Genomic DNA, 19,985 nt, shown 5'->3' on the forward strand with positions numbered 1-19,985 from the left:
TGGGCGAATCACCACAGTATCTTGCCCAGCCGAGAGAAATTTGTATTTTCCCTTTCTCTCTTCATATTCCGTGGTTCGTGCCCAACTGTATTAGTGAAACGCATTATTGAGTTGAATATTTCGTGGTTAGTTATTCGTTATTAGTTAGATGTTGGGGAAGGGAATAATTAATATACGCGTTACTAAAGTAATTTTATTGTTGACCAAGTATCGTGTGAATTTATTAACAATATAATTATTTGCTCGAGACGTCACCTAACCCGATACAAACCACAACCTAAAAAACTAACGGGATTGTCTAAGGATTTTTACAACTGTAAAAGTACACGTACTTTCCGCACAATACAAATACGGTTTCTCATCGGTCGCCTCGCCTCTGGACAACTACAAATATAGGAAATTACGATAAAGAAGCGAAATACGTATCGTCCGCCAGTAAAGAAACCGGCGGCAAGAATTTGAGGTTATGTACTCAGTGACGCACTTAATTGACTTTTGACGCCGCCTGAGAGGCGACGCTTTAATTGATTACCCGCTAGATATGTGGCTGCTACAAAAATCTTTATTGTTGGCGTTTGATTGCTTACGGTTCATGATCGTACAACCTACATTTTTTTGATCAATACTTAAGTCTAAAACTTGACGTATACGCGCATGCGGAACCTACAAATTTGTGCAACTACATGGCGTCCTAAGGGAATCGAAGTAGGCGCAAAGAAGTCGGGTGCAACAAACAACTAAGCGGCGGAGGCGGATTTCTAGGAGGACAACCGAGATTATGCCTCGAATCGACAGATTGTGGTCAACATTTCCAGAATTTGAAAATAATGTTGAAGGTGTGTCAAGTTCCTAATGAAGTGCAAATAGAAACAGATGAATACAATTATGCCAGCAATGACACTGCTATGGCCAGTAGTAAGAAACAAATAGATCATTATACGGAAGGACATTAGTGACAATTTAGGAGGTATTAATTGAAATCAATCAGTTTGCAAAATAGCAAACAAATTGCATAATCTTATATTTATTTATAATTATATTTAAAATAACTCTTTCGTAACAATCAAACATGGTTTTGTTTAAAATTTTAATTAGTAAAGTTAAATCAAGATTTGATGCCATACTTTTACAAAGACAACTAAATTACCAAAAATATCTCTATAAGGCGTCGTGTTGGCAAAAATCCGGTACGGTTAATTGCACGAATTACCCATGGAAATCGAGTTCTCTCCATAGATTTACTTTTTACTCTATTAATGTGATTTCTTTAAGAGGGAAATTTTATCCATTCATTTCCTAGTTGGCTGATAATAATTGCAATGACCCCATGTAGAATATGTAATCAGTAGGAACCTCCAGTCCAGTCTCGTACGCATTTGATAGTCTCTGGGGGCAAAAAAATTTAATACAATACAATAAGGGGTCCAGTATAATGTTAACCATCTCTTTATTTACCCGGGAAAGACTTAAAAAGTGCTCATCAGTCATAGAAAATTTCTAATAAATCTTTGATCTCGATTTATTGCTCTTATAACTTCTTTTCTTACATTGTGGTGAAGTGGCTTTTACTTGATGAAAATCCATTTCAAATGGTTAAATAAGAACAAACGTTATTCAGATTTTCACATAAATATATTTATATTTATAAACATCGGTACCGTTTGATATTCTCATGTGATAAAGGCACGGTGTTGCCGAAACAGCTGTCATTTAAATATATTTATTTGAAAATCTGAACAACGTTTGTTCTTATTTAACTATTCTTTTCTTACTCTTCTCTCAGTATTACATGATTGACAAAAATATGAAATGAATATTTGAAAATGTCATGAATATAATATAAGGAAAGATAGACCCAACAATTGCTCATTTTTTTACGCAATTTATTAAAAAACGTTATTTGTATGCAAGAAGCAGGTTAGATTTCCTTACCTTTATCACACTCACGTAAGCGACTTTAATCGACACTTTCGATGATGTCGCCAACATTCGCCAGAAATATATGTCGATTCAACGCTACACACTCAGTAAATTAACGGACAAAATCAAAGCACGAACTCGGTTGTTCCCCAGGCCAGGCGGATTCTTAGCGTCACAGACGATAAAAAGTGTCACCCGGATGTCACGGACCACAGGGGTCACACAACCAAAATATCTCAACCTAACCTATAAAAGGCTACGCGTTTATTGCTAACGAAATGAACCGGAGGGATGCGCTATGTACAGTCCTACGTTCGTACGAAAATACTTTTTTAAATGGTAACGTTTTTGGAAAATATACGTATGTTGAGGTTCATTTTTCAGTTTAAAGCCATTCGAAACGTGTTTTCTGCCACGCGCCTAAAACTACCGGACATTTAGAACGTCGATTAGATTCTCGAAATATACTGTCTCATCTAAGCGCTAAAAACTAACGTACAAAGAGGTACCACATATTTCGTTTCCGCATATATTAATCGGCAGTTACCCATTTCAATTCGAATTTATTTGTATTTCTAATTTGGCCTTTTTACTCGACAATCGTTTATCATAGCAAAGAATGGTTCAAGAAACAATTATTTATTTTTAGCATGAATTCGCACTACTCAAAATAAACGTATAATCAGTTATATAGTGAGTTATTTTTCCCCAAATTTCTTTTATAGTGACGCGTCATTCTTATGTTCATAATTGTCGATTGCCGATATTATTATTTTTGAAGTACGAAATCGAAGTCGAAACGTGCCGCATTAATATTTGCCCGACAGTTTCCCCGTACTACCTAGGATTACATGTCTCTGAGCTATGCTCGTCGCCGGAATCGCTGTCGTCCTCTTCAACAATGTCTTCTAGCCGCCTGCCGCCATCTACCACTACAACTACTTGCTTTCTAAAACAATTGGTCGCCTAAAATGTCAACCCTCCCACTTCTAAGTGCAGAGTATAACCTATTCGTCGACACCATATAGCTACTAGACATATAGATTCCCTTGCCTATACTAATAGTACAGGAACTTGTGAAGCAACTATGTATTAGACACGATATCAGCTAATTTTTAACGAATTTGTGTACGTAAATCGGCGCAAACAGTTTGTTTTTATTAACGTATTGGTTTAACTTCTATTGAAAATGTAAATAAGGTCGAATTCACGAAATGTGACTATAGAAACCACTTTTAAATCATTTAAATTAACTTGTACATAATATAATTCACTTTTGACCACAACCACAACAAGTTTTTCGCAAAAACGCGATAAAGGTACGGATAGAATCTCTTAACCACCAAAAATGTAAACAACAATGGCACTGGCAATAGCAGTTCCTAGTTCGGCGTTGCCAATTATATTTGGATTTCAGAGACTGATTTTGCGTTTTTATGAAAATTAGTCAATTTTTTCAGGAAAATTACGGAAATGTGGCAACTCAGTTAGTTGGGGGTGACGCTTGCCCAAAAGATCCACACCGCAGTAAGGCCACTATATTATCATATAGCTATATGGTCGACACCATGACACAACAAACAAGGATACGACAGATCGCCGTTTTCAATTGGTCCGTCGCACGCGTGACGTCACGCGGACCTAAAAATTTGAATTTGACGTAGGAGTATTTAGCATTATAACATTTATAAGTTGACGTAAAAAGAGGTGCGAATTTGATCGATGACATTTGCACTTATCACACTAACATTTTTGGAGAAGGTATTTACAATGATGTTTTGATGATAATAATGGATTAGGTATAATTTTATTAACGATTAATATAAAATCTAGGCGCTTTTCTACAAAATATTGATAAGGAAAAATAATTTTTCATAACTCAGAAATAGGATTTGAGTCAGTATTTTACTTATACTATTCTTGAAATGCCTTTTTCTCTGAAACTTAAAAATGAAAATCAAATACTTTTATTTAAAACGAAAAAAAAAATAGAAATTTGTGTAGAAACTGCTTATCCCAGCAAAGGATTAAAGTAAAAAAAAAAACAAATGTCCAATTTTATGAATACTGTACTCATTTTTCAGGAAACCAAAAAAAAGAACCAGTTAATTATTTCAGAATTATATACAAATACACGTTATTATTTTATTTTGCATTGCCAATTCGATCTAGATGCAAATATACAAATAAGTCTTTTTCGACAATTTTGCTCCATCGATTGTTTTCGTCATAAGGCAGCATCGAATCACTTAAAAAATGTTTTAGAACATTATCTGTTTTGCAGTCTGCCACAGAACACCGCATTTTGATAAAACATAATTAATCTAAACCAGAAGAAAGCACTGAAACCCTACGAGGACCCAAAGTACACAACACAATGAGATTAGGTTAGGAATCCCGCCAAATCAAGTGACGTCAGTGACGTGGCCCGGTGGCTCCGCCCACACGCGCAATGTCACATCTTTGTTTGTTGTGTGGTGCGTTGGCATGGGAAAGTAGCGAACCACTCAGATCCTCCAGTCAACTCCAATTGGTATAATATATTAGTTTTTCAACATTTCGACATTTTTTATACCGTTTCTTTACTCTCCCATGCAGACGAATGGGGTATAATGGACTAACGGCTACTCTAAAAAGCGATGCAGTTTAAATCCGAACCCGACCGCCACCATTTTTTTTTCTAGCGCCAATGGAAATTTAGAACGCGATGGCCGACAAACAAACGAAGAGCGGTGACGTCGCCCGACGTCATCTTAGCGATACGAAATTCCTGCTTACCGAAAAACCGCGCGGCGATCATGCGAACCATGGATCGAAATCGTCCGAATATTTCCGACTACAACCGAAAAAAAAGAAACTAACCCTAAATTGTGATTTTCGAACGCGGGAGCGTCGCCCACGGACTACCTCGAAATGCAGATGCGTCTTTTTTGCGGTTGTTGACTCGATTCGGATTTACAGTGAAAACTCCCTATAGCGAAACTCTGTATAACGTAAAACTCTGTATTACGAACAAAATTTGTTCTACTATTAGGTCTCCATACAAAGCTATGTACGACGTTAGCGCCAAATTTTCCCGGCCTGACATCACGATAAAACTTTCTCTTCTTTTAAATATAGTAGTAGGCTGCAAAAAAAAACTGAAGTCTTGCGTCAAATAGTTTCCGAAAAAATGTCGCAAATAAAGCAGATTGAGTATAGAGCAGTCATGCGATTATATTAATGCCCTTATCGGTATGTATAAAAGCACAACATTGTTTCAGTTCTAATTTGACTTAGTGAATAAATAAAAAAAAATTACCTCTAGATGTTAAAATATGTATATAAAATAATTCAATATTACAGAACCCATATGCGTTATTTTTCAACGAAAAAAAAGGGTCTCTTCAATTACGCTATATAGAGTTTCGACTGTATATTGTCCGAAATTGTAGCTTAGATCTTCGGAAAAGGGATGTATCCCCGGTATCCCATTTTAAAATTAATTAAATTAAAATTAAAGATGCCGTCAACGGAATAATTACCGCCATCTTTGTTTTTGAGATACAGGGAGAAATCCAAAACTGACGATTTTGGAACCACCCTCGTGTTAAAATCTTTCCTGTATGATTTTTCCGTAGAATCCAGTGGCGTAGTTTGTTTTTTTACTTGCTCTAAGCAAGTTATGGAACAAACATATATTTTTTTTAATGGAACACCCTGAATATTATATTTTACATCAATTGGGGATCATATAAGCTTTTCCGAAATATATATTGCTATAATGTGGTTTTGAAAACTAAACTCAAAGTTTTATTTTTTTTTTATTTTTTACTTTAGTTGTAACAGTAGGTCATAGCAGATAAACTAAGTCTTTTAATTGATAACAAACATCTAAGCAGAGAGACTATTTAATTAACTTTAAAAAAAACGGGATGAAAATAATGTTTTTAAAAACAAGAATATCTTACTAATGCGATAAATATTATATTATTGTAATTTTAAGTAGATAGTTGGCTATAACTCATCTATTAAAAACAAAAAAGAAATGTGTCACGTGTTTTATTTTTATTAACTATCCATTTATTCTGTGTGGGTTTATTTCATTTAATCAGTTCGAATCGTTTATACGGCGTGGGACAAAATGAAAAATAATAATTTTCGAGGAAAAATCAAATGTATATTATAATTCCATTATTACATATTTTTAAAAGAAAGGTTCGTCTTTAATCATTGCCTATAATTCTCCATTAATTAAAGCAGCAGTTTCTGTGTGATTTACTTTCGATTTTCCCCACGCCAAAGAGAAAAAACAAATTTAAAAATCGCTATATTTATAGGCAGTAATGATCAAAATCTGACTTCAAGTTGACTTAAAAAGATGTCACTTAAATTACAAAAAATTGACGTCACACGTAGTGTTGACGTCATATGCAACGTCATTTTCATCAATCAACTAATTAATGACGTCATTTTGACGTCCCTCTGCTACCTAGAATGTTATTGCCTTTGTATTTTTTTAATGCTTATAATAGATAGACACCCAATAGTATTGAGAAAGGAATGTGACAGATATTGAATAGAAAACTAGACGCCTAAAACTTAAAAATAAATATTTTTTTATTTGGTAACATCGCTTCTGAAGATTTAAGATACAATTAAGCACTTCACGAGAAAATTAATTTTGAAATCGAGCCAAATAATAAAATACAGGGTGATTTCTAATGGAATATCAATAACTAGGAGACGATTGAGTCAATTTTAAACAGAAAACTGCATACGAACATATGACCTAGACGTCTTAACTTTTGAGTAAAGTTTTCATAAATAAAATATATTTTTTTAATATTTTAGATATTTTATTGAAATTTAGCACAAATCTACTTTATTATTTAGTGTACCACTTTTTTTTTTAAATGCACCAGCGGCGGGAGACGAAATTTTGCAGGTATATTTTGACAGACGTTGATGGTACGCCACTGATTTTCTTTAAAATAAAAATCATTTTTACAATCTCCGATCATTTCTAAAAAAAATCAATTCCTTGATTGTTTTCGATCCGATAGACAGCTTTAAAAAATGAAAACCTGTTCTCTGCGCGATCATAACAATATCTTTAACCCATTTTCTCCCAGTGGTGCGTTAATGCGCCACATATTCTATGATTTTTTTTGTCACATCCAGGAAATATTTTTATCACTACTAAAGAATATAAAGCCGTAGAAATCGCTAATTTATGTGTAAAGATCTTATATATGACTTCAAAAGTTAACCAAAGCGGTACATACATTTGTATCATATTTTCAAGTAAATCCAAAATAGCAAAGAAAAGTATTTTGGATTTGCATTGCCATTTTTGTTAAGTCTATAGGATGTAAATTACATCGCAGAAAACATACATTGGAAATACTATATCGATTATGCTTATTTTTTGACAATATTTACTGGTTTTATCTGTGATACAAAACTTTGTTATTGCAAGTCTAAACAAGTGTTACATATAAAATAGGCTTTCTGGAAAAACTCCGCTTGAAATATTTCTACAGTCTACTTTTAGTTATTTTCTGTCGAATTTGAACTTTCTTTTGTATATTTATGTATAAATTATATGTTACATCTTATGTGCCCCAAAACATTATTGAATGTTTTTTTCCAGTGGTTCGTTTACGCTTTTTTGTATGTTTCGAGTTTTATTTTTTTTGACACATGCAATATATTCTTAAGTGCGACAAAATAAATAATTTCAGAGCAAAAAAGTATTTTTTTATTTTTTTTATGCTTGGGATAATATGGGTTAATATAAGGCTACATTCAAATCGCTCTTGTACCAAAACGTGAGGGAAGAATGTTTTCAATTATTCTTTTCTTTTTCTAATTTTTGTTTGTACCACCATTATTACTATTATTGCTATTGTAATGGTACCCCGACGAGTTTCAATTTGTTATATACGGTTGAGGAAAAAAAATTCGTCCCCGCAGAAAATACAAGTAAACGATAATTTCTTGTTATTTTGCAATTCATACGATATTTTTCTTATATTATTAGAGAGAGAAACTAGTTTTTAATTTTTGTGATAATGATTAAAATTAAAAAAGTTGCCCCACCGCTGGGTTAGAGTGTGGACGTTACAAATGCATTTCAAGCGATCACGTGGTAACCGCGACCATATTGCTGGAGACGCGACAAAAAAAAAAAAAGCGAATTCAAAATTTAATTTTTCTCTTTTACTTACCGCCTAAGCAGAGGCGAAGGCAGCGCCGGATCCCTGACGATGTCCAGCAGTTGAAGTACCTCGGGCGGGGCCACAATCTGCGACACCTTCGCCCCCCGTAACTCGCGCAGCTCCACGCCCCTGAACAGGTCGCACCGCACTATCTCCTCCAGGCTGGGCGTCCTGGAAGGACGTAAGCGTGCGAAGCGGACCGGTGACGTGCAATTTTTATAAAGTCCGTGCATAGATATCAGAAAGTGACTAATACGAATTAAGGAAAGATCCGGGCAAGCTGTAAGAATGAAATATGGCCGAACAGGTCCGTACTTTCCTTAGAATTTAATTATTTGGGCTTTCGTTAGGAAAGATACTAAACAAATTGGTTAAGGCTTTCGCGACCCGTTGATAAGCTATTATCTTGATTAGGGTTTAAAGGCCGTCGTCGGTTGGAATTACTTCCTAACGTTTCGCTAGCACGAGTGGCGAGCTTTTTCAGGTCCTTCCATTTCCGATGTTGGACGTAGACTGACGATTTCTAATGCGCAGGTTGTATTTATGCCGATTGGTGGTGGGCGGGGCTTGTTCCGCTTCGGTTGTTCTCGGGATATCGATCGGTACTGCTCGGGATCCTAAGGATCGGGTTCCAGATTTGGTTGAGTCTAAGGGTCTCCTCCTTTCTGTTGAAATTGTGTGGGTGTTTTTGTATCTCAATGGCTTCCCTGACTAGTCCGTTGTGATAGCCGTTGACCAATGCTAGTAACTTACAGGTCTCAAAGTGTATCCTGTGTTCCCCGCTGCCCAGTGCGTGTTCAGCTACTGCAGACTTCTCTGTCTGTCCTAGCCTGCAGCTTGCTTTATGCTCCTTAAGTCTCGTTCCCATTGATCTCTTGGCAGATATGCGTGGGAGGTGGAGGGTCGTTGTTCGGTATCCCGTGATCTTGATGATCTTCAGTTCATTGATCTCTCGATCTCCCTCTTGCTGTAGCCATTTGCCTCGAACGCAGTTTTCAGGTGTTCAAGTTCCATCTGGAGGTTCTCCGTTTCGCAAATCCTTCGGGCTCCTTCTGTCAGGGTTCTGATAACCCCATACTTTTGACTTGGGTGATGGTTGGATAGAGCATGCAGGTATCTATCCGTATGGGTTGGTTTTCTGTACACTGTGTGGCCCAGCTTGTTACCTCGCTTCCTCACTAGTACGTCTAAGAATGCAAGTTGTTGGTCATTTTCAGTCTCCATAGTAAACTGGATGCTGGGATGCTGACTGTTTAGATGCTGCAGAAAGTTCTTGAGCTTGTGCATACCATGTTCCCAAATCACGAAGGTGTCATCCACGTACTGGAACCACGTTGCTGGCTTGTACTCTGAGGTCTCAATCGCTTTTTCCTCAAAGTGTTCCATAAATAAGTTGGCTATAACCGGGCTTAATGGACTTCCCATTGCCACTCCGTCCACCTGTTCGTAGAAGTTTCCCTTCCACACGAAATAGCTACCGGTCAGACAGACTTCAAAAAGTTTGCAAATATCGACGGGAAATATCCTGTTCACCAGGTCCAAGCAACTCTTCAGAGGTACTTTGGTAAACAGTGAGACGACGTCGAAACTCACAAGGATGTCGTTTTGTTCAATATTGATATCTTGAATCTTGTGCACGAAGTCGGTGGAGTCCTTGATGTAACTGGTGACGTGTCCTACGTGTGGTTGGAGCAGCGATGCCAAGTGTTTAGCAAAGTAATAATATTAAACACAGGTAGGTATAAAATTATTTTCTATTACGGACCACAATTTTACCTGAATTTAAATTCTGAAACTTTAGGTAATAATCTTGTCGCATTGTATGTTAATGGCCCCCCTTGGATGATCCCATCCAAAATCAATTGGTCACTTTCTTATATCTATGAACAGACCATACCTGGTCGCTTGAAAGATGAGCTCGAGAGCTTCCGCCACGAGCGGCACCCTCTCCAGTTCGAGCTGCAGGTGGGCGGGGCTCGGCGGGCTGCACAGCTCGTAACCGGCCGCCATCTCGAACAACAGGTAACCGAACGCGAGGGTCTCGGGGGCGCTAGGCGCGCGAGGCAGCAGCCCCAAAAGGGGATTCTCGAGGCCGGCCAGGCGAGCGACGCCGTTCTGAATGATGACGTTACCGGAATGCAGATGATAGATGGGCGGGAACTGACGGTTCCTCAGGAACAGGAGGGCCTCGAGGATCTGACGGCCAAGACATTGGATCTGGAAAAACGGCCGAAATATTTGGCGGATGCGCCGGAAGAGTGATGTACTTCGACCAGAAATATAGTGCCTTTACAACCGACTTTGCCTACTGTTTATTACTCCAAAACCACAGTCCTTTATAGAACACCCGTAACCATTCTATTACATTTCTATGTAGTATCATTATTAATATACAAAATATTGAACATAATAATAATCGTTCTCGATAAATATTTTCTTCTCTTATTACTCGTTTCACAGTTAAACCAGCTTTGTACTGATATTTTAGCTACGTCTAGCCGAATTCCGACTATCACTAAATTTTGGTGCAGTGTTATTTTTTCTTATATGCGCTTTCAACTCGGACCAAATCATCTCAATCAGGTTAAATATTATCTCAAGATTTCATGTCCATCTAATCGATTTTGTAGTCTTGGCATTATCGATTTCAAGGCTTCGGAAGGATGATTGGGGAAGTTATGGGCAGATAAGTGGCGCAGCCCGTGATGTCGACAGAAACGTCACTAACGATTCGCTGGAGAAAACGTGACCAAAACTATCAGAAAAGTATCCTGCTGACTACATTTTTAATGCTAACGAAACTGGTATTTTGTACAAAATGACGCCAGATAAAATTCTTAAATTTCGAAGCGAATAGTGTGTGGGTGGAAAACTTTCTAAAGAACGTATAACAGTGTTGGTAGCTGCCAATATGAGTGGGAAAGAAAAAAGAAAGCTAGTCGTGATTGGAAAATCAACTAACCCACGATGTTTTAAGAACATGAAGCATTTGCCGGCCACTTACAAGGCGAACAAGTCTGCATGGATGACATCGCAAATTTTTGAAGAGGAGACACGCAAATGGGATGCAGAATTGAAGGGGAGAAAAATATTACTTCTCTTACTCAACTCTCTCTCTACTCTCTTACTCGACAAGTGTATTACAGCCGATGGACCAGAGCGTAATAAAATGTATTTTTTAAATAACGATAAATAACCACCATACTGGTAGACGAAAGACTCACCGTTTTCAGAGGCAGCCCCTCGGTCCTGGGCTCGTACTTCTTGTCGTAGTCGTCGCGCCAGCAGCTCTCGTAGATGAAATCCTTGAGGCTGCCCATCGGGCTCAGGGGGCTGACCAGGGCGGCTCCCGTTTCCCAGAAATCGATGTCCAGGATCGGGTGGATATAAGGGTGCTGGAGACCCCTGAACAGTTCGAGGAGCACTTCGCGTATTTTGGGGGACGGGAACAGGGGACACGTGGACGGTAACGGTACCGACGTAAGCAGTCTTTCGGCTCCTAAAATATTGTCTTGGACGGTGAACCTGAAAACCGTTTCCCTTTCGGTCGGTGCATTTTTCCAAAAATCCCCGTGACATTCGCTCTCTACACGAGCCAATGATGGTAAAAACGTAACATTCACATTATATATATATATATATATATATATATATATATATATATATATATATATATATATATATATATATATATATATATATATATATATATATATATATTGTTAATTTTCGGGAACATTTATTTATCTATATTTCTGAGACGTTCCTAAAAAATTTAATTTAAAAGAATTAAAAAAAACTGTGTGGGTTGGAACCCCAGTCGCGAAATTTTTTTTTTTTCAATTTCTTAATTTTCCTTCGTTTTTTAGACATTTAGACAACACGCCGCAAAGATTTACCAGTTTTTCTCGGGCCTGGATCCGATGTTGCCGAGGTGGCTCCTCAGCTCGTATCTGTCGCTGTTGTCGAGGTTACGTTTGCAGGCGAGGAAAGCCCCGTTCTTAACTTGATCGTTCCCGGAAAACCCGTCGTTGCCGCAGTCCGTTTTCACGGCGCTGTATTCGTGTTTGATTTGGCCCGACTGCCTGCAACATCACACCATGCGTTCAGTGCATTTCGAAAACGGAATTTTCGCTGTCTTCGAAATAGTATACCGATATCACTGTTCTGTGCCCGCCGTTCGCAGATTTTGAGATAACAAAATTAAATTCTTAACCAAAGATTCGGATTTAGTTTGGTTACTACCAACTAACCAACTAACCAAAAATTCTTGCCAAAGAGGATAACAGATGATTTACTTGGATTAATTATCGATCCATGATTAATATATCTGGAATGATGTCGAGAGTTTCTGGAATAGGAACTTTGGTAAAGAGAGATTCTACGTCGAAACTAACTAGAATATCTTGCGAATCTAATGTAATGCATTTTATGGCCCTCATTTAGCTCGGCCCCTTCAAACAATATATAAACAGGTACAGAGTACAATACGAACCAGTTTCAGTCAAGCTCTGAAGAAGCCAACAGGATAATTGGCGAAACGTCCAGAATCCAGAAGTTTTGTAAAAAGTAATAAAAAAAATAATTACCCAATATTTTTTACAACATTTAACATTCACGCAAAGTAATTTTCGAAAACCAAATGAGGGGAAAACCATGGAACATCCCGCAGTAATGCAGAATGTCGCTAGAGATGTCGCCAACAATCTGTCGATTCCATGCGTGAACTCGGTTGTCGTAATTAAAGAAGTGTGGTCGGTCAGCCACAGATGGCAGCACGGGCTGAAGAATTTCAGATTTTTAAGCAAAAAATTCAGATTTATTTTCGCCGGACGTTGAAAAATTCTGATACTAAAGCATTTTTAATAATTGTCAAGATAACCGATAGCCAATTCGTGATGCAGTGTGATATGATATGATATTAAATGAAGCATTTTCAAAATTTCGACGTGATTGGGAGCGGACAATATTAAAATTGAATATTACTTCGCGTTATATACTATATCGGGAATAGAAAAATTTTGAATTTTTTATAGCGCTTCGCCCGCACCAATCGCTCGTTCGAGCCACGCACGGATATAGACGCCGATCGATACTTTTGCATGTTATATATATGCTAATTTAATCGTAAAACGTATGTTATCGCTCGACGTGCTATTAAAATTTCATAAAAAGTTTTCATTAAAATTAATAAATTATTTAAAGAAAAAAAATTGGCAATCATAGTCTGATTCCTATGTTTATCTCGAGACGAAATTGTAAATACAAAAATTGTATTATTGTTTAAACCAATAGGCCATATTTTTTACGAAATTTGATATGCGGCTAATAATTTATTCCGGAAATGGATAATTCTCAGGGTTCCTAATTGAAAAAAAATCTACATAATCGAAAAAATGCCTGAAATAGAGTTTATAGTCCTGGATCTTGCGCGTCCTTTGATTCAAGAATTTTGTTAACATCTTTTCATATTGAGACGAACAAAAAAAGCACAACGTTAAAATATTATCACAAATAAAAAGTCAAAAACTCTTAAACTTTTCATGTTCCTTATATCTGAGTGTACAAAAAGAAAAGTACAAATGCAATTACTAATGACAAAAGTTCAGCGTTTCCATATAAATTATTAGTTGTTTCCAAAGCTTGATTCTTTTCTTCGGGTGTTAGCTCATATTTTTGCTTTTGAGGGTTCAACATAAAGGTTATAAAAATGTGACATGAGCGCCTGCTTATATATCGATCCTTAATTTTTTGTATTCTTGGTAAAGGTAATTCTACAACATTCTCGAAGATATATTGTAAATATATCCACTGCTCTCACGCATCTGAGATGGTAGAGTTTTCTCTCAGCAAATATTCAAGAGCAATTGCTATTGGTTTTTCAATGTTATTATTGTACCCAATATTTGACATCTTTTTATAAATGGTTCAATCAATTTGGTTTTTGTTTTCTTCGCAGATTTTTATTAATATATCACACTGAGTTACGTACAACTTTAAACAAGTCTTGCCTTCTGCTTGACTGAATGTCACTCTAGCTAGATGATTATCATGTTCATGACGTCTGCTATTTGTAAGTCCTTGCATAAGTTATAACTTTTGAGTTCGCTTTTCCTCCAAAGTTTTTCTCATTTGCTGCGTTATCTGACACAAAAGATTTTACCTTGCGGTCATATTGTGGTTTACATGAAGAAATTAGATCACAACTTACTTCAGTCAAATATTGTGAAGTATGAAGTTTTTCCGAAATATATAGTTTCTTCACATCTAGCAGCCGTCACCTATTTGATTCAATATACTCGTTAGGTGGTCGTTCGAATCGACGCTCAACAACAGACAGGTCCCGGGTTCGATCCTCGGTCGGAAAAAAAAATCACCACGGTTTTTTGAGGTTATGTCCGTCCGAACTTTCTACAACGGACCCCACAAGCAACAGAGCCCCGGGGGCGAAGCACACTGGCATCGGGGGCGGAGCGCCCCTAGAAGGATCGGGGCCATTCGCAGGCGGGCGATTGTGTTTTGAAGTTATGTTCAGCCAGACCCCCTTTGTCTATCTACTTCAGAAGAACATTTTGCCTTTTCCTTCTCATAGGCTTGTCGATAACGTACGAATATTCTCAAATTAGTCTGATTTTCAGTTATTTTTTTTTCTTTGTGCGGAGATTTTCAAAGGCTTGACAAATCTGTCGTGTGTCGTTGAAATTGAGACAGACCAAGATTTATAGAACTGTCAAGCGATATTCGAATGCCTAAAAAGAAAATAACATTAAAATCAAAATTTGTAAATTTATACCATCGTTAATAAATAATAAACCAAATACGTGTCCAATTTTTCCTTAAAAAATTAGTTCAATGGATTTTATTAAATTTATATGGTTAACTTTTTTTGAAAATAGTGTACATTCTCTCCTAAGATAAATTAATTCAACGATATGAATAAGGAATACTTTTTTCATGTATTGTAAAAAATAAAAATAGGTAAGCATATAAAAATTATAAACATTATCATAAACAAAAATATGCATGAATTCAAATTTTGCCTAGAAAAGACAAAAAGAACATGGCGTTTGTTTTTGTAAATACCATACTTTTACCTTTCCCGAGATGAAAAAAAGAAATAGGTAATAATAAAACAAAGCATTACTTACCTACTGCGTGTTATCACAAACACCAAGGTGCGCTTGAAGTCTTTGAACTATCCCTTAAATTCATTTCTTGCTGATTTTACAAATCGCTCTGCGCCCAGATTTATTTGGATCTGTTGTTTTGATGTAAAACTGCCATATGACATTTTCTATTCTTCCAGCCATTTAAATGTTTTCACCTAATGCTCTATTTTCCACTAGTTAAACTACTTTGACAAACCACCAACTAAATACGCGGAAAATCGGGAAAAAAAGCAGTTCGCGACAGAAATTTTCTTGAGCAAAGCGCGTCCTGACGAATACGTATACAATATAGTTATTATTATATTTAATATTTTGTATATTAATATTGATACTACGTAGAAATATAATGAAATAGAACGTAATAAATTGTTGCTTTGTACTAATTTTTTTATGTACACGTTTCAGGAATTGTTCGGCGAAAAAGATTGAAAACATACTCATATCCCGCTAGATAAATTCCTAGGACGGTCCTGGAAGAGTTACGGTTTAGGGTCTGCTCGGTGTTCTATAAGGGGCAGCCGTTTGGCTGTAATAAACAGTTAATTGCGGGGTCGGTTGTAAAATCACTATATTTCTGGCGCAAGTATACCCGGAAACCAAGTTGACCGAGATCGAGAACGTCAAACCAAAAGATAACAGTTAAAGCGCGAAAATTAACGAATCGATGTGGCAACGCCGCGACTGACATCCAGAATGGAACCTTTTAAATCCGGTAAACAGCTTGACTAGCGACTCGGACCGTTGGGAGTTGGTACTCTTCGCGTCGCAATCGCACCGATTCTCCGAACTCTGGCTGCGAGCTCGGAAGGCCGCCCTCTTGCTGGCCGCGGACAGGGTAGAGTTGGAAAACTCTCCTGCACTCTGCGCCCTACGCGGCGGCCTCTTTTTCTTCTTCGAACCCGACCTGGACGCCCTCTCCTGGTAGAACCTCTCGTGGCCTATCACCTGCGGTTCTTTCTCTTGCTCCTCCTTCTTGTTAATGTTCTGGTAGAGGTTGAACATGGTCCGTTTCGCTGCGACGGCCGCGTTTACAAACACCAGAAAAACAGGACGCCACTTCGCGGGTACCAACATAGAAAGGTGCCGCAGAAGACTGAACGCGACCGCAGGTCGCGCTAAAGCGGCGACTACGGCGGTTTTCTACGGTTTTAATCTCGTTAAAACTGAAGGGAGACGACGACGCGAGGCAGTATATACCGTCAGGTTGCGGATTTGTAAGGTTTCCGACAAGATAAGAACGAATTAAATCATTTCGCAGCGGCGCGCGACACATCCAGAGCGGAAAGCTTTTGTTAAGTTGTGTCGTATATCTTGGGGCTAAGTCTGGAGGATAGGGAGGTTGTTGTTCGAAAACCTCGAAGCCTACATCTTCCCTCAAAGATTCTCTTATCCAAAAACCCTTCAAGAGCGATAACACTCGTTACTATTTACAATTTAGAAATATTTCCGCACCAAATTCTTTGATTTTAATATATTCGTCAATTTGAGTAATTGACTATAGAGCGGCCATAAAGTTTTCGACAATAGAAGGGTTAGCTAAAATTATTAAAGAAAGGCTGGATGGTGTGTACGGCCAAAGTTCTTCTTCGTATTGTGTAGTGAAAGAATGGGCAAAACGTTTTCGAATCGGGCAGGAGTCCCCTGAAGATGATTCAAGGACTGGTCGACCAGTGGAGGTCAAAACGGAAGATATTGTTGCGATTGTGGAAGAAGTGGTATTGACAACAAACGCCTTTCCTATGTTGTGTTGTATATCTTGGGGTCAAGTCTGGAAGATAGATAAAACGGCGATCTTAGTTCGTTGTATCATGTACTGTTACATCAATTTTACACTATTCACGACTCCAATATTAAATGGGATTAACAATACGAGGCACATTTTTGACATTAAAATTTGATTGGTTTTGTAATTTATTCAAGAATACAGGACGCCGCTGTGTCTATAAATTTTTATCTAATCAGGCATGATTAAAATAAGCAATTTCGGACAAAAGAATTTGAAAAATGAAAAATGTAGTTGTTTTTATAATAAATTTTCGATTCTTTTGACGATAAATGCTTTTGAGATAATCTCATGGTTTTCGTCTGTACAGGCTTTAATCGTTATGTTCTTGCCGAAAATCCCAGGTCTTTGGTATATAAGGTCTTACGGCCTTTGGCAGAGATAGTCAAAAGTTAAAATGAGTTTAAACGTAAAAATATTAACGAATTAAAAATGTGAACAGCAAGGTGATTTTCAATAATTGATCATTTGAAGCATCACGGCTTTTCTATACCAAAAGGTCTTTTGTATTATTATTTGCAAATTGGAGAACATTTTTATTTTTCAGAACAGAATGTAGATAGATCAGATATTGTATAATATATATCAGAAGATCAAGTAAGGAAAATTAAGTAATTATCCAGTATAATAAAAATTATACCATATACGTTAGTCTCATCATTTGTCGTATTCTTGTTTGTTTATGTTATTAAAACAAATGAAGTTATTCTTAAATATTTACAGAAATTTATTTCAACATACTTTTGAAATGTTAGTTTGTAGGTAGGTGATTCCGAATTAATTGATGTTGTGGCTAAAATGGCTCGATTTCATATAATTTTAGGCCAAAGAAAATGGGGGTTTTTGCCCCAAAGCTTTCTTTTTACTTAATCAAAACCTTAACTATAACGTCAAATTTCTTCATATCAAGGAATTCTTTTTATCAGTTTACTTACGAAGAGACAACTCTACGACGAAGTTAATTTCCTGCAAAAAACAACAGTTTTTGCGTGTATCCAGGATAGATGTCGCAAAAAAGTCAAACGATTGCATTATTACCACAGAACATCAAAAAACGAACTGTGGTTAGGCAGGCGGTCGCACATATAAAAATTATCGTTATTTTTTTTAATTCTTTTTCCTAATGGTCTCCACGAAAACCTTTATCAAACACAGCGCAAAAACATCAACGTGTCCGACTAACCTGCATCTTTTGATCCAGAACACTGCCAGTGCGAGCGCGGCCAGGCCTACCAAGACGACCGACAACGACACCTGAAACGTCAGCGCTTAAAACACCCCCCAAACAATAACAAACCTTATCGCACCCAAGGATTGTCGCGTCCGGAATTGGACGGCTCGCTTTCACGGCCATTTTTCACGTCCACTTTCATCGTGCACCATTTCACGTGTTTTCTACATCTCGGCCGCGTCCACACGCAGGCAACCGGACGTACGCGAAATTACGTCACCGTCAAAGCCGACTCGACGAACCGCGTTAGTCCGCCGCATCGATGATGAATGGGATCGGAAACGCGCCGAAATAAGTTTTTCCGGCGGTGTCGCCACGGCGTTTCGTGCGGAAATGCCGAAGGAAAAGAAAATAAACGGGGGCTGGCACGCGACGCGTGTAGGGCGCGCGGTGTTGCCGCGCTTTCGGAGCGGATGGTGTCGGCCGGTAGGAGTTCACCACGGTGGGCCAGGGAGAGCCCAAACTATTGAAATGAACCCATTATATTTCATACAATGAACGTTTTCCTTATCATAGACTAATTAAATAGTCCATGACTCTTCACAAAACAAGCGAGTTAAGAAATCGAATGAAATCGATGAAATCGAATTTTTCGAAAGTATTTGGGCTAGTATAAAAATTTTATATCCCGGTAACGGTAGATCTTATGGGATCGCCGTTGGTATAGAAAAGATCACCGTGGAAAACACATTTTTTTTGTCTGTCCGTTCTCCGTTCTCGTATCCATCATTTTTTCGCGATTTTCGACTGTTTTTTGGGCCTTGCTATGAACATGATAAGTGTGAGAAATTTGAAGCAATCGACTTTACATTTGGCACATATATGCAGCTTTGTCCCGTGACGGAACTTGAACTTGAAAATGAGGGGGCTGGGGGGTCGGGAAGTATTCGAAAAAAACAGAAAATCGCTTTTGCAAGGGTCTACAAAAAACATCATTTTTCAAAAACTGTATTCGAGACCAAAAAAATCCTTGAACCAGAAGAAGCAGAAGAAAGGGCTCTATAAACTTTTATCCTTGACAATTTTTTTTTTAAATATACAGGGTGCGTCGGAAAAAAAAACTGAAAAATGGTTATAACTGAAAGGATTCAGATCTCACTTTCTTTTATATTGCGATGTAGCCCGCATAGACAGCAAAAACTTTTATGTTTAAGGTTTTCACCTATTGTACAGGGTGTTCCCGATATTCCGTGCTAAACTGCTAACTTCAAATTTAGCAGAGAAGTAAAAGTCCGTGTCCACATTTAAACGGTAAAAATCAAATTTTACCAAGTATTTTTTAAAAATGTTTCTTTTTTTGATAATTTTAGCTTCCAGATTGGCAAAATTCTTTAACCGGCAGATGCAGAAGATCCAGTGCAATAACATTTATTTCGGGCATTTTTTCGATTATATACAGGGTTTTCAAATTATAGGCAAAAATCTAAAAGACCTAGAAAATTGTTCTTTTACTGTGTAAATTATTAGCCGCCAATCAAAAATCGTAAAAAATATGGCTAATTGGTTCACACAGTGTCCTAGGCCGCATCAAGAGCTACAATATGTGTATTTGCGGTTTTCGCCTATCACATACGCTGCTCGGGATATTTGAAAAAATCCATATTGAAATCGTTATTTCGGGGGTTGTCAATACGCGATGACGTCATTGACGGCGCACTGCTTATTTTCTCGAAAACCAT

The 19,985-nt window shown here is 37.5% G+C and overlaps 2 protein-coding genes across 10 annotated transcripts; both read right to left on the reverse strand.

Annotated features, from left to right (window-relative positions):
- Positions 1-163: 163 nt before the first annotated feature.
- Positions 164-18,630, reverse strand: LOC132699198 (slowpoke-binding protein-like). Of its 9 annotated transcripts, none has more exons than XM_060665779.1 (8): positions 18,383-18,630; positions 18,259-18,329; positions 12,023-12,208; positions 11,348-11,648; positions 10,021-10,340; positions 8,133-8,294; positions 4,699-4,777; positions 195-2,869 (listed from the first exon to the last, which is right to left on the reverse strand). In XM_060665779.1, the coding sequence occupies exons 1-7, from the start codon at positions 18,446-18,448 to the stop codon at positions 4,717-4,719; spliced, it is 1,167 nt and encodes a 388-aa protein (XP_060521762.1). In that variant the 5' UTR covers positions 18,449-18,630; the 3' UTR covers positions 195-2,869; positions 4,699-4,716. The 9 variants fall into 9 exon arrangements, 8 of the variants coding, with proteins under 8 accessions (XP_060521761.1, XP_060521765.1, XP_060521762.1 ...); XM_060665780.1 differs by having other exon boundaries at positions 196-2,869; positions 4,699-4,756; XR_009618482.1 differs by lacking the exon at positions 4,699-4,777 and having other exon boundaries at positions 199-1,386; positions 1,933-2,869.
- LOC132699199 (uncharacterized) lies at positions 15,680-16,428 on the reverse strand. Its single transcript, XM_060665784.1, has one exon. It carries the CDS (start codon positions 16,364-16,366, stop codon positions 15,932-15,934), a length of 435 nt encoding a protein of 144 aa, XP_060521767.1. The 5' UTR covers positions 16,367-16,428; the 3' UTR covers positions 15,680-15,931.
- Positions 18,631-19,985: the final 1,355 nt, after the last annotated feature.

The sequence above is a fragment of the Cylas formicarius genome, unplaced genomic scaffold (assembly GCF_029955315.1).
Source record: "Cylas formicarius isolate icCylForm1 unplaced genomic scaffold, icCylForm1.1 PGA_scaffold_3__17_contigs__length_32017465, whole genome shotgun sequence".
Taxonomy (NCBI): domain Eukaryota; kingdom Metazoa; phylum Arthropoda; class Insecta; order Coleoptera; family Brentidae; genus Cylas; species Cylas formicarius.